Source organism: Prenolepis imparis, unplaced genomic scaffold (genome assembly GCF_030444845.1).
Source record: "Prenolepis imparis isolate NDT839.2.m4 unplaced genomic scaffold, iyPreImpa1.0 SCAF_3, whole genome shotgun sequence".
Classification (NCBI taxonomy): Eukaryota; Metazoa; Arthropoda; class Insecta; order Hymenoptera; family Formicidae; genus Prenolepis; species Prenolepis imparis.
In genome coordinates this window covers 8,235,448-8,250,582 of record NW_028141161.1, presented here as the reverse complement: position 1 = coordinate 8,250,582, position 15,135 = coordinate 8,235,448, and the positions used below count along the sequence as shown (strand labels likewise).

The window sequence follows — 15,135 nt, the reverse complement described above, 5'->3', positions numbered from 1 at the left end:
GCGAATGACAACAATGTGATCACGTGCTAATTTCTAGAGGTTAATTTCAAATGCGCGCGAACAGCAGATTTTAACAAATCATCGATCGCACAAAAACGTCCTATTTATACGCTATGCAGTCGAAAATTATTAAAATATACCTTTAATATTTGACAATCATTCTAAATATATATTATATATACGACGTCGTATCAAATTAATAGCCCTTATTTAAATTAGACAAACAAAATTAAAACAACATATTACTATATTTTATTTTTTTTAACATATTATTTTTAAATTTAATTAGCAAATTAACGCTTTATTAATATTTCTTTACAGAAATCAGCTGATTAAAGCGTTAATTTGTTTTGTTCTAATTATAATAAAAAATAAATGAATACAATAATACAATAGATTAACATTTAAATAACAGTAAATGCATTTTTCATATTTTTATATTTGTATTTGCTGTTATATATTTTTTATATTCTATTATTTAATTTATTTATTAAAAGAATGGAAATATAAATTTGCCAAACAATGCAGGTTTTTGATAGAAAAATTCTTTAATAGAATAATCAGTTGATAACTGTCCAAAAATATTAATTAAATTTAAAATATTATAGCATATCAGCGACAATTATAATATTAATAACGGAATAAATTCTTAATAAGTGCTCTCTTCTTGTTTAATTTTTTACAATATTTATATAATTATATAAATCTTGCGCTATCGTTATCTTAATTATTCCATCATCTCTTCTTATGCAATTCAATCAGCTTATGTAAGAGACGATATAAGAGAGAGTTTAATTAAACTTCGATTACGAGCCGCGATATGTGGTAAACCCAAAAGGACTCAACAGCAAAGGAATATGATAATGTTCACTAGAATTTTGCACATCAAACACTATATCGATCAGCGGATACATAGAATTGATCGCGTTTTTTCTGAAATAATCATTCACTCGAAATTCAATCTTGAATCTACCAGGCGTAGGATGAGTCTCTCTCTCATCTTGTAGCAGATCTGCACTACGTCCATTTGATCCTGTCGTGCTATAAAGAAAATAATAGATCAATAACAAGATGAATAATAAGAAATAAGAAATAAAGACAATAACTTATCATTTATTTAAGTAAATTACAGCGATACGTAGAAAATATTTCTTTGACGCTAAATGCCATAAAATGATATCATGATAATAATATATCAATGTGAAAATACAAAAGAAAGCATGATATGTAATAACAAAAATATATGTAATAATATATAATATATATATATATATATATATATATATATATATCTTACTCCTAGAAAAAAATCTTGAGAAAGTATATAGACCAAAAATATAATGCATAAAATGATACATATGGAATATATACCTTTCTTTTAGAAGAATCCATTTATCATTTTCAAATTTGTAGAGACATACTGCCAAACCATCAGCAGGCAGACCTTTACTAATATCCAAAACATGCGTAGTGATACTTAACTTTGCTTCATTCAGATTTGCGGAGGTGGTCATCTATCATATATAAAGAGAAATACATAATTGTATTATACATATATAACTATACAATAGAAATTTAAAGTATGAATATATCCAAACTCTTTTTTACTTTAAAAATTATAAAAAATTATAGACTAACTAGATATATCTTATATTTTATATACTATATTTAAATAATTATTTTTGTAATAGTTTGAGAACTATTGGAAAATTGGACTCTAGCACAGATTAACATATTTTTTTTTTTTAATATAATTTTAGATTTAATTAAACTTGCATATTTTCTTCTATTAAAATTCTCATTTTATGTAAAAATAAGTAAGAAACGAGTTAATGAGAGTCCAGTACAAAAAATAGAGCGTGAACAGTCCCTTTTCAGAATAACTTATCTCTTATTTTCAGTAACTGTCAACAAATTACAAAAAAGTAGATAATGTTAACTGTTTTATATAATGTGTAATAATTTATTGACATTTACTGAACATGCTGAAAAAGGAATATCTGAAACGTATATCTGAATAAAAAGAAATCTTTTAAAGAAAATTGCTCACGCTCTGCATTTTCTGCGCCTAGTTCTCATTTGTGTTTATTTCTTATTTTATATATCTTATATTCTATACATATTTAGTTTTTTCCACATATTTACATTTTGACGATTTGAAACACTATGATCTATTTCAGTCGTCACGTTGAGTATTTATATTGAAAACACAACTAACTCACTGCTCCCTTCTATCTAATGAGCAATTTCGAAGGCCTTATCAATTAAAAGATATTAAAGATCAAAGGTGAAGGAATATCACCAGCGCTGCATATACATAATGATTGATATTTATTAATACCAACTCTATTTCATGTTCACTAGTTTAACAAGTCATATACTTTTTAGAAAAATATAAATCATAAATACATATTATATATATGTATGTATGTATATTATATGTATATTATATGTATATTTACACCATTCGACTTAATAATATTAATATTAGTACATCAACGCTATCGGATGACATGTTGCTACCAAACATACAATGTATTTGAAAAAAGAAAACTCTTATATGTAACAAATCAATAGAAGAAAAAATTAAAATAATGAAAGATAAGGAAAAATAATGAAAAATAAGAAAAAAAATAAAAATTTTAGTAAATATATTTATCTTCAGGAAAGATGTTAAAAATAAAATATTTATATTTCTAAAACTAATATATACTACATAATAATATACATAATATATACTAATACTATACATATACTAATACTAATACTACGTACTATATACTAATATACATCCTATATAATAAAACTATATATATACTTGTATGTCTAGCAATTTTAAACTAGTTTTTCTAAATTTATTTTATTGTGCAAATTGTCGCCATAGAAATTTATCTTATAATAAAAATAATTTTTAATTATATATGTATATACTAGCTTACGTATTATGTTCATATTATAGCAAAAATATCTTATCAATCGCATTTTGCAGTTTTTATAAAAATATGTGAAGTAATAATTAAGAAAAAATATTTTTTTATTACTATTAATATTATTAGCGTAATTATTATACTTTATTATATCTTATGCCTTATTATATTTTATTTATATTTTATCTTACCTTATATTATATTTTATTTATATTTATCTTATGATGTTTAAATTGTGTATTAACATAAAACCCTCTCTCTTAATGTGTCAAAATAATCACATTCTCACACTGCGAACGTGATACAAATCACAAAAGCTTGCAACTTTATACTTTAAAAGAATATATTAAATAGAAAACCATACTTTAGGTGCCGCGATAAGTTGTGTAACTAAATGGACTCAACAAAAGTGGCATGTGATATTGACCGTTTGGATTTTTCACATCGAATACGATTTCGACAAACGGAAATATAGTTTCTATTCTTCTCAGTGTGAAATACTTATCGACATCGAAATGAATTTTATAACGGCCAATTGTGCAAATTATCTTATCCACCAGATCGTTACAGTAGCCTTCCGCATTTGTATTGCTGAGAACAAAATTTATTAAACTTATTCTAATATATTATATAAATATATTCTATGTATATACTATTTAGTCCATATCCATACTATTAATGTTAAGTTAGTATTTCAATAATAAAATAGATTTGTTGTATTTAATAGCTAAAAATAAATTTTAATTAAAATCAAAATTGTCATTATAGCTTCAATATATTAGTCTGCTTATTAAAAAAATTTTTAATTTCTTTTTTAAAAAAAAGTCTCCTAGCTCTATTAAAAAAAAAAAGAATTTAAAAAAACTTTTTTTATAGTTAATATAATACATTTAATATAGAGACAAGAAATATAAGAAATACTTTTTAATTCACGCTCTTTAATGCGCATAAAGTAATAGAAAATCTATAATATACGTAACTAGATCTGTCACCTTATATAGAAAATACTCTATGTGTTGAAGACAGAAAATAAGCGTAATACAACTAATTAAAGAATTACATACCTCTCATTCAAGAAAGTCCATTTCCCGTCCATTAGTTTATATAGACTGACTTGCAAGCCACCAATTGGAATTCCCTTCATGCTGTCTACGACATAAGTGGAGATACACAGCTTCCTTGTTGTGTTTGATTTTATTGGTTGCTTCCCAAAAACCTAGAATAAACATAGGGTTTATTAAATAATAATTTTCAATTGGTATGCACTATTAAAAAAGCTCATTGCAAAATAAACTTCCGAAACGCAAATAAATTATAGAATATTATTCATCCAATTTGAGATAAACTTTTCTTTAACAAAATCTTAATTTAAGACTTAATCATTAAGATATCGATATTAAAATCAAGAAAATTTTGACAGATAGTTGAGAATCATCTACACATTTATTAAAGAAAAAAATTGATTCCATGCCTCGAAAAATAACATCATATAAACACTTTTTCCTGTATTCTATATTACACAAGAAATAAATTAAAGAATTAAGAGAGCTTTTTTCTTACTCTTTTAGGTGGCGATCCTTTGCTACTAGTAGCAGTTGACTGTTGAGTAGTGTTGACAATTGGCTGCTGACTTATACTAGGAGTAGCCGATGGCTGGAACGGCTGACTGTTGGCAGAAACAGGCAGACTCGATGTTTTAATTTTGTTGTCTGGCTCAGACACTACGATAGTCTTTTTCTGATCAGCCATCATCAGCGGCTTGCCTTTGAGCTTCGTCAATACGTACTGTGTGCCCGGTTGGAATGTGCCACCAGTTAATGTAAATGTTTTGTTTCCACACATCAAGGTGATGGTCTTGTTACTTTTCAAATTAGGCACAATCGGCAAAAGATTGACCGTATTCTGAGTCGGCGTTGATGAGATGTTGTGATAAGTCGCGTCCAATACCGGCAATGAAGAGGTCATAACCAAATCAGATTTATTCTCCTGTTGTCAAATAATATTTTGCTAAAATTGACTAATTACAATTTTAAATATGAAATTCAATCAGAAAGATTTTCAGCGCGAAATTAAAAGACTACAATATTCACACTAATTTTTAATGTTAATTGCATTAATTTTTCGATCCATTGGAAATGTGAATCATCACTTACAAGAACTTTTCCTGTCGATTTCTTATTAATTTTAATTTCCATTTTTTCATTCTCGAGCGACTCCTTCAAAATTTGCTTGGTGTTTGCTGCATCAGATAAATCAGATATTTCTGGATTAGCCGATTCTACTTCCATCTCCATCTGCACATCCCCCTGATCTTCAATTTCCTCTTCAAGATATTCGCTATGAACATGAGCCATTGCCTCGGCCAATGTATCTCGACATTTTTGCTATACAACATAAAAATCCATTGTATAATTCAACGACTCGATACAAACTCTTTTGTTAAGCGCAATTGCCTTCTATTATATTTATATAATTTTCATAACTTACCTTGGGTAATTTGATTTTCTTTATTACAGGCTTAATATCTTCATCATCATCATCATCGGATTGCAACTGTGTATACAAATCACTAACTATCTCTTTTTCTTCTTCTTCTTCTTCATCAATTATCTGTTCAGTTCCTAATTTAACCTCTTCCGTGTCTTCTAGTGCTTCTTCGTCATCATCCATCTCTAGTCTCTCAACAACATATTCAATATCATCTTCATTTTCTTCATCTTTTTCTGTCTGTGGATCATCGGCCTAAAATTTGAAAAATTTATATATAACTGTAAATTATAATTTAAATGATTTATGTTTATATTATATGTTATTATTTTTATAGTTAACAGTATTACTATTTTTTATCGTTGACAATATTTACTACTTACTATTTTTATAATTAACAATATTATATTACTATTACAATTGAGAAAACTAGATAAATGGAATGTTTGAATTTAAATAATCTCAACAAATATGATTAATCTTGATTAAATATTTGATAATTACAGATTATAAGAAATATATTACAAATCAACAAAGAGAGAAACTGTTATCTCACAATCATTGTATAAATTTTTTATGAGCAATATATTGTACTTTTTTATGTTTCTAATATTATACACACTTTATATATTATATATTTCCATATACAAGATGCCCTATTTTTATAGAATTTTTTTTTTAATAGAATACAATTACTTGTATGAAAATATATGGATAAGCCAAAAAAAATACAAATTATACTGATTGTATTCCTGTTTGATAAAAATGTCAGAATATTTATTGACCTTGTCTTGACAAATATTTTTAAGGTAAAATAAAATGATCCATCAAATACAGGACATCCTGTACATAAAGGTCGATGATAAAACAATGTGTAAAACCTCAACTTCCTCGATGAGGCCCACTTCGAGCGCGTTCGGATCCAATTTTCGCATACTCTTCTTTTCTTCCATCTGATACGCTAGAGCTGCACGCTGATGCTTTATCGTACACGTATGCTTTAGCAGCGACAGACGGTGTGCATGTAGATTCTTCTTGCAATAAGTGCAATAGGCACGAGTCGGTTGAAACGGCACTGAGGTCAGCCATCCTGCAACGAAAATATCTTGAAATTGCTGCCATTTGTATCATTCATGGATGTGCATTTGTAAAACAAATATCTCAAAATTATCATATCATCCTGCTTGTGTTTTTATATGGCAATCTATAAATGTGTGTGTAAATTATAAAAATTTATTATAATCATAATTATAAATTAGATTATTATTTATTGTATTTGTTATATAAAAATACTCTTATGTAATTTATAAGGAAAGTAAGAAAATTAGATATATTTTAGAATGCTATTATTTTTCTTATCTCAATTAGAAAGTAAAAGTAAAGTAATTCTCAATTTTTTAAATCATTTTTTTATTATTAATCTATTTCTGTATTAGATTAGAAAAAGAATTTATAGATTTAAATAAAATGGAAGCTCGTGCTATAAATATTATTGAAAATTAATTGATTATATAACAAAGATCTTAAATTTTATATCCTTCATCGAATATGTTCAAATCTCTGTTTGATTTTCATCTTTATTATCATTTTTCAATAAAGTATAACTATTGTTCAATTGAAAATGTAAGATGAAAAAATCGAGAGAGCACTGTTACTTCTTAATTTCTGTTTTTCATCGCAATACTTTTTTTCTCATATATTGCTGAAAAAATATGCCTGCATAAACGACAGAATTAATTATTAATCATGAAAGGATAAAAGTTCTATAAAAGGAGAACCTATAAAAAATAATTCCTCGTATATATATAATTATTTATTTCTAGGGATTCACAGTTTATTAAGAAAATTAGCCATCTCCATTCATAATTTGCAAGAAAAATCCTCAAAAGCCAATCATTTTCTTATAAAGAACAAATCAAAAAGTAAATTCTACAACGCCAAAAATATATTATACATATATTATATATTTCATATATTAAATATATCATATATTATATTTGATCTTTGATCTCCAAACTAGATTTCCTCTAAGATTTCCCTCAAGTTCCTATTCGAGCGTTTCTAGATGCAACTAGTTATGTAAAAAAGACAAGTTCCAAGGAAAGAGCAAAATATAAAACCAACATGTAAAGGCGTCTAGTGTTAATTTTACTCCAAATTACCAAAGTCATTAATCTCTCTCTCTTTTTACCTCGTGATAAACAAGGTGCTGAAAGAAAATCAATCAAAAGACAAGGAAAGAATCAATCCATCCACGATACGTCGACGAAGACTCAACTAGTCCGGAATCGACCCTAGGGCGAGGAGAGAGACTCCTCGTACCCGGAGCAGGAACAAACACACCAAGAGTGTGCGCGCGCACACACACGCACGCACACACATACGTAGAGGGAGTGAAAAACCTTTGAAATCCTGCATCTGCTCCCATTCCTTCCTATAGCGCTGCGTGTAAACCCGGGTCTTCGCGTGGCTGATCTTGCCGGTCGGCGTGAGCCGCGGGGTCGTCGTAGCTAGCAAATTGTACACCACGGTGGTCGGGGTCCCCTGGTCGCCGGCGCCGCCGCTGCTGATCAGCGTCACCGGGGTCCCGCCGTCCACCATTTGCGACGTCTCGCCGTCCATCGTGTCGGAAATATTTATTCGAATCCGCCTGTGTACTTGAAAACTCGTCGGCGAGGATATACCCAGAATATCGCGGCGCGAAATTACTAAATAGTTTTTTCTCGCCCGAGCTCGGGGAAACGCGTTCTCTAGCTTCTAGCCTCTAGTGCCACGAGATACCATCTCCCTAGTGTCAATGGCGATTCGACCGTTATTACTGAATACCGAATCTGTTGCTGCGCGGGAGAAGCCTTCCTTCTTCCCTCCGACGTGTCGTCCAAAATGGCGACTGGTTGCAGGAACGTATCATCCGCAGGTCCTCGAGGGCTTCTGAAATGCAACAATAATCGAGCTGTAATCTTAATAAAATCGTTTATTAAATATTCTTCCGTGTAATCGAGTTGTACCGCTCGATGTAGATTATATTGGCGTATTATTAAATGCATCGGATTTAATATAATTATGCGTTTATTTATTTAGACGCGCTTTTAGAGATACGTCACTGACGGGATGGCCGGCATTTATGCCTGTCGATGTGCGCGCGCACTTGCGTTGAAACGGAAGACCCCACCAAAGCCTACCGCGCGATACAAAAGTAGGGGAAACGGGGAACGGAAAATATCCACCAATGAGAGCGAGGATATAATATTTATTCTATTATTTCCCATTGGGGCGGGAATTTTTGTATAGTCCCCGCGAAGAGAATATAGTATTTTCTAGTTTATAAATTAGTGACAGAATATTTCCTATGTCATTATACCGCTTTATAAACGAGAAATCACTTTCTCGGGAGTGAATTCTACTCCAGAGTCACTTCGTTTTTGCCACCTAAAAGTTCCTGGGATCTGTCTCTTCTCCGAGATAGAAATTTTGTTTCTCTAGCATTCTCTCTATATTAGAAAAGATCTATAAAATCTGGAAAACTTGATGATCACTAGCTTATTAAAAGGCGATGCTAGTGTCTGTCATCGCGCGACTGTTTTAAATTGCTGGACACTAGTTTTTTAAAAATGCAATAAACAATAAACGATAACAACAAAAAAACTGACATTCTATTTTCTACAAGTGTCGAAAATTTCAAAAAAAATTATCCTATATCTCATTGCATATTGTTTTCATCATAAGATGAAATATAATTGTTGTAAAATAATAATATTACATTTATATATAATAATATTTTATATATATTATATTATATATAATATACATATATATATATAAATATAATATAAAATATAATATATATTTTATATATTATATATTAATTCATTTACATAAATAATGTTTTCATTATAATATTGTATAATCAATTTTTAATTATCTAAATAAATTCTAATTTAAATAAGACATGACAAAGATAAAATAATGCTCTCTATATCCGAAAGAAATTATTATATACACATTTTATTCTAAATTTTTTATTATATATGTATATATTGAGAAAAAATATAATATATAATAATTTTTTGAATATAGAAAACATTGTACCTCTGTTATTTCCTTATTTAAATTAGGATTTACTTAGATAATTAAAAATTAATTATACAATAGTAAAAACATAAATTATGCAAGTGAATTAAACGAAAATATAATTATATTACATATAATATGATCATTTTATAACAATAATATTCATCTTATAATGAAGATAATAAGATGCAACAAAATATGAGGGACAATTTCTTTTTCTTCCACTACTTTTTACATAAATTTCAGAGTATTTTATAAATATTTCAAGATCTTATACAAAATATTTTTAAAACAAAGCAACTCTTTATAGCGAAAACCGTTTAACGGAAATCTTTTTATTACAGCAATTTTTCGGATATTTTCATTTCTCAAAGGTCTTAATAAAAAAAAAGGTTTGGAACAAGGTCTACGACACACACACACATGTTTCATGTAACACAAGAGACGCAGGTAAAATATTATGAATCCGCCCGCTCGGCCCAATGGAACTGGCTTTTAAAAGGACCCCAACAAATCGCCTTTCAGGTATACGAAGAGAGATCCTTGACCAGTACACAATACAAGCAAAACCTGCATATCTGACTCTATAAGGTCCAGACGAACGTTAAAGGAAAGTTCAGTTTAAATGAACAAGCCGAACGCGTTGCACGTGTCTATCCGGAGTACGATAGTTCCTGTAAGTAACAATTGTATTTTTCAATAATTAACAATCTACATTTCAAATCATGCTAATTTCAGAATCACAAATCATCAGGCTAAATAAATATATTTTTTTTTTTATTATTTAAATTCAATATTCTTTTCGTAATAAGCCAAGAAAGACATTTTTCAATATTTAAAGCACGTGTTTTAAATTAATTTAATTATTATAAATCTTTAAAAAAAGGTTGTAATAAATAGATAAAAAAGATTTTAGAATATTTATTTTATAGATTTTATAGAATTTATAAAGAATTTATAAACCTTTATGAAGGATTTATAAAACTAATCTTTTTTATAGATCTGTTTTATTTAATATATTCTTGTGGTGTGATATCTTTTTATATATTTAATATTTAAATCCATTTTTTATGTATAGACGATTTATAATAAGCGACAAAATTCAAAATAGAATTCTCATTATAATTTTATGTGTCACATGTTTAATATGTATCTGTGTATTTTAATTGTATATTTTCATTGTGTATATATTTTTTACGTGTTAAATGTTTTTTTTATTACACAACATAAAACTTATAAATAGAATTCTATCATGAATTTTAAATCTCAAATTATAAATCATCTAAAATCGGCTTTTAACAAAATATAGATATGCTTAATTCAATTTTTCATTTTTAAAGTTAATTGTTTTACCTTATACAGTCTTAGTATTTTTTCATTTAAGTCCACTTTAAACGATTTATAATTAATAACAAAATTCAAAATAGAATTCTCATTATAATTTTATGTGTCACATGTTTAATATATATCTGTGTATTTTGATTGTATATTTTTGTGTATGTATTTTTTACGTGTTTAAATGTTTTTTTATTACACAAAATTTATAAATAGAATTCTATCTCGAATTTTGTCGCAAATTATAGATTGTCTAAAGTCGGTTTTAGACAAAAATAAATATATGCTCAATTTTATATTTTTAAAGTTAATTATTTGATTTGATTTGATTTCTTGTAGCAATATATTTTTTTTTATATATTTAAGCCTACTTTAGACGCTCTATAATTCGCGACGAAATTCAAGGCAGAATTTTTTAAATAATTTTCTGCGTCACATGTTTAAAAAGTGTGTAAATGTACACATTTAATAAGTGTATTCTGATATATATTTTGATTTGTGCATGTATTTTTTACGTATTCAAATTACGTATTTTTTATTACACAACATAAAACTTATAAATAGAATTCTATCTCGAATTTTATTGCGAATTATAAATCATCTAAAATCGGCTTTTAACAAAATAGATATGCTTAATTCAATTTTTCATTTATAATTAATGACAAAATTCAAAATAGAATTCTCATTATAATTTTATGTGTCACGTGTTTAATATGTATATGTGTATTTTGATATATATTTTCATTTGTGTATGTGTTGTTTTAGTTGTGTATTTTTTACATGTTTAAGTGTTTTTTGTATTATACGATATAAATTTTATAAATAGAATTCTGTCTCGAATTTTTTGGCACGAATTATAAATCAATTAAAGTCGGCTTTAGACAAAATAGATATGCTCAACTCAATTTTACATTTTTAAAGTTGATATAGTTCAAAATTTAATTCTTGCCATAATTATCATTTGTTAAATATAATAATGAATGAATGTTTTAAAAAGTGATAATTTTCAATCGTTACGCTGTACATTTATACGTCATAGTGTCGTTTACTGTGAGATTTATATTATAAATTTGTCATTCATTATTTATATGCAATTTAATGAATAAATCATGTCTGTATTATTTTTGCAGAACTGTTTGCTCGATATAATAATATTCCTGAAGAATTCAAGACTCATTTACTGACTTATCATATCAACACTGTCAACCATGAAACCAATGAAACCAATACTATACAGAGTCGAGACGTACATCGTGCCCGAGGTGAACAGGCCGCCAGGATTCTCGCTAGAAGATGCGATCAACGAGATCGATGACCTGAAGGCGAATCGATTGAAAGATCAAGATGAAGATGTGTCGGAGAATAATACGCAAAGCAGAAAAAGTACATCGTCCGCTTCACATAATAAATGCATGGAATCTAGAATATACACTATGGAACAACAAATTAACATAAATAACAACAAATTAATTAAAAGACCAACAGACATCACGAACGAAAAGGAGACTATAATATCTGACAGGCAATTCGATAATAATAACGACGAGAATTCTGATGAGCATGTATATTATGTACGAAAAGAGTTTCAACCGTCGATCGAATCGCAGGATGGATTTTATCCTGTAAGACAATTTAAGAAGGTCAACAGTTTGATGTCGATCGACGAGAGAAGCGAGATATCCTTGGAGTCCAAAGTGAACGATTTTTGCCATCACGGTTTCAAGAATGGTTGCACCGCGACAATTTCGTCCCCCGAGGAAGTCAGCGATGAGATTTTCAAGGAGAATTGGTTGCAGAAGATGGAGATCTTGCGACAGCGCGATGCCATTCTGAACGAGAAGGAGATAAATCTGCAACTAAGAGAGAGGGAACTGTTCAGGAGAGAAAAAGAACTCAGGATCGCAGAGAGAATTCTCAACGATAAATTAAAACTAGTAGACCAACAGCTAATATACCAGAAAGACATACAACTCGTGGAGAAGAAGCTAGAGGAAGCAGCACGAATTTTATCCCACGAAGGCAAGGAACTCGAAGAATCCATTAAATCAGAAAAGTTGAAAGACCATCAACCTCCGGAGAAAACATTAACTTCAGTACCTGAAAAAATCATTAATCCATGTGAGACAAACGAAGAGACTGATAAAAAAATAAAACACCCAACGCATCCAAAAAGCCACTCATCGAAACCATCATCGAAGCCACCATCTCCGCCCAATACATTTTCCAGGACTCATTCATACGCTAGTGTAAAGTACAAAGAACGGCCCCCTCGCAATAAAATACGCTTCGAAGATCTAAACTCGACGTTATCAGCGGATAACGGGGACTCGTCCTTCGTACAGACAACGAAGCTGTTTAATCCGCTACTTTATAAGAAACCGTACGCGTTCACGAGATCGGCGAGTGAACGATGGCCCAGCAAGACGAGTAACGCGATTGTCACGAACCCGCAAGTGGTCGAGGAGAAAGCTGAACCTATCATCGTGGAAGAGAAGGTTTTCCGAAAACTTAGCGAGAATATTATCGCCACGCAAGACAAGAACACGAAATTCCAACATTACGGGCTTGTGGATTGTAAATTGAACGACGTTCAAAGCAACGCGAAGCCTAATCCTGGCAAGTTGGACGACGTTCCAAGCAACGCGAAGCCTAATCCTGGCAAGTTGGACGACGTTCCAAGCAACGCGAAGCCTAATCCTGGCAATGAGAAGAAGTTGTTTTCGTTCCTCGATCTAGCAACCAATAATAAACAAAGCCAGAAGCGGACTAGCGTTTCCAAGGACAGACCAATCTCTTGGAACGAGAAGGAAGATGAGTGGCTGAAAAAGAAACGCCAGGCGTATAACTTAGCGATTAAAAACTCGGCTGAGAATAAAGAAAACACCAAGTGCAATATCGTCGCGGACAAAGGCGGGAAAAGTTCAAAGAAGGATGTCAAGCACAAACTATTCACTATATTTCGATAGCACACTTACTATAGCGTTAATATAGTAGCACATAAAACAAGGAGATTCGTCTAATTTAAAATTAACCAATCAAGAACTAGTTCTCTCTGCTATTCATCTTAAAGCCAACAAAGATCTATAGAAACTTGTAATATAGTCTTCCGATTTAATATCTAATGTCTTTCGACTTAATATTTAAATGTCTTCCAATTTAATATTTAATTTTAAATCTGTATAGTTAGTTATAAATTTATTAGTCATAAGTTTGACATATATATCAAATTTCTAGTAAAATAATTCTGTATTTGCAATTCATTTACCGTGCAATCGTACTCATCAAGTGACTGAGATACTGTAATATTTTTTATATTCTTATCAAATTGTATCACACTGTTACCAAAGAAGAACGATAATAAATTATATATCTTAATAAACACATTGTGTCATGATTTAAATTGTGCACATGTGTTAACGAGATACATTTGTCACCTTACGACTCTTACATGACTCCCATTAGAATATATTTATCATTATATTATTTATTTGTTATAGCTTACATAGAACTAATCGATTCTGCGACTCCTTAAGGTTCAACGGTGCATAATAAACATGAAGTTAGTACGGCCAGGTCGGTGGCTCCCCAGGTTTCAACTCTCTGCCGTACAACGCTGACTTGTCCCTGAACATCGTCATTCGCTCCGTCTCCAGCATGTCTAGTTTATGTCCGAGCAGGAAGCCCGAGAGAGGAAAGATGAGCGTCCAATAATATTTCCACATGCTTTATACCGTCTTAGTGTCCCTGTTGCTCTGCGAGTTGCCGCTTCCAACGAGCCGTGTGTCTCAAATCCGCGGAGACCGTAAACACCACGAATGCAGGGAACACCACGCTGATCAAGTTGCGCCTGATCAAGATTCCGATGGCTTTGAAACTCGAAGTGGCCATCAAGCTGAAAAAGAAAACCCAGAACTCGTAAAAATCGCAGATAGACGAGCAGAGATAGAAAACAAAATCTCACCTCTCTAATTAAGTTCATTAATGGTAAAAAAAAAAAAATAAAAACTAAAAGATTTTATTTTGAGGAATTGAAGATGAATAAATTAGATTAAGATAAAAACTAACAGAGATTGGGGAAAAAAGATTAGTTTCTATTAGAGATAGAGAAAGAGTTTGAGACTCGTGACGAATATATCTATAATTTAAAAGAGAGATACAGAAAAATGTTTCTTACATCCTACGAGCGCATCGGTCGATTAATTTTAAGGTTAGAATTATATATCGATTGTTACGTAATGAAACGTCACGTGCGATTCGAGAATCGATCAATCGCGCCGCCGATCGTCGCCCCTTCCGTCGTTTCTTCGCGAAGATC

The 15,135-nt window shown here is 30.0% G+C and overlaps 4 protein-coding genes across 10 annotated transcripts; 1 reads left to right on the top strand and 3 right to left on the bottom strand.

Annotated features, from left to right (window-relative positions):
* Positions 1-529: 529 nt before the first annotated feature.
* LOC145933621 (putative 5-hydroxyisourate hydrolase R09H10.3) lies at positions 530-2,676 on the bottom strand. Of its 2 annotated transcripts, none has more exons than XM_083033491.1 (3): positions 2,146-2,676; positions 1,372-1,514; positions 530-1,041 (listed from the first exon to the last, which is right to left on the bottom strand). In XM_083033491.1, the coding sequence occupies exons 2-3, from the start codon at positions 1,512-1,514 to the stop codon at positions 807-809; spliced, it is 378 nt and encodes a 125-aa protein (XP_082889617.1). In that variant the 5' UTR covers positions 2,146-2,676; the 3' UTR covers positions 530-806. The 2 variants fall into 2 exon arrangements, with proteins under 2 accessions (XP_082889617.1, XP_082889616.1); XM_083033490.1 differs by having other exon boundaries at positions 2,051-2,158.
* Positions 2,677-2,814: 138 nt separating this feature from the next.
* Positions 2,815-8,036, bottom strand: LOC145933612 (uncharacterized). Of its 3 annotated transcripts, XM_083033470.1 has the most exons (8): positions 7,817-8,036; positions 6,296-6,504; positions 5,415-5,669; positions 5,081-5,311; positions 4,714-4,913; positions 4,488-4,593; positions 3,992-4,143; positions 2,815-3,518 (listed from the first exon to the last, which is right to left on the bottom strand). In XM_083033470.1, the coding sequence occupies exons 1-8, from the start codon at positions 8,034-8,036 to the stop codon at positions 3,293-3,295; spliced, it is 1,599 nt and encodes a 532-aa protein (XP_082889596.1). In that variant the 3' UTR covers positions 2,815-3,292. The 3 variants fall into 3 exon arrangements, with proteins under 3 accessions (XP_082889596.1, XP_082889594.1, XP_082889595.1); XM_083033468.1 differs by having other exon boundaries at positions 4,488-4,913; XM_083033469.1 differs by having other exon boundaries at positions 4,488-4,829.
* Positions 8,037-8,207: 171 nt separating this feature from the next.
* LOC145933623 (NADH dehydrogenase [ubiquinone] 1 beta subcomplex subunit 1) lies at positions 8,208-15,132 on the bottom strand. 4 transcript variants are annotated; one of them, XR_014424905.1, is made up of 3 exons: positions 14,995-15,132; positions 14,323-14,712; positions 8,208-8,345 (listed from the first exon to the last, which is right to left on the bottom strand). XR_014424905.1 is itself a non-coding variant. In XM_083033493.1 (2 exons), the coding sequence occupies exon 2, from the start codon at positions 14,540-14,542 to the stop codon at positions 14,381-14,383; it is 162 nt and encodes a 53-aa protein (XP_082889619.1). In that variant the 5' UTR covers positions 14,543-14,712; positions 14,995-15,131; the 3' UTR covers positions 14,285-14,380. The 4 variants fall into 4 exon arrangements, 1 of the variants encoding a protein (XP_082889619.1); XR_014424903.1 differs by lacking the exon at positions 8,208-8,345 and adding an exon at positions 9,786-10,159 and having other exon boundaries at positions 14,995-15,131; XR_014424904.1 differs by lacking the exon at positions 8,208-8,345 and adding an exon at positions 12,789-12,917.
* On the top strand, positions 10,027-14,076 carry LOC145933611 (uncharacterized). Its single transcript, XM_083033467.1, has 2 exons — positions 10,027-10,161; positions 11,951-14,076. Exon 2 carries the CDS (start codon positions 12,029-12,031, stop codon positions 13,784-13,786), a length of 1,758 nt encoding a protein of 585 aa, XP_082889593.1. The 5' UTR covers positions 10,027-10,161; positions 11,951-12,028; the 3' UTR covers positions 13,787-14,076.
* Positions 15,133-15,135: the final 3 nt, after the last annotated feature.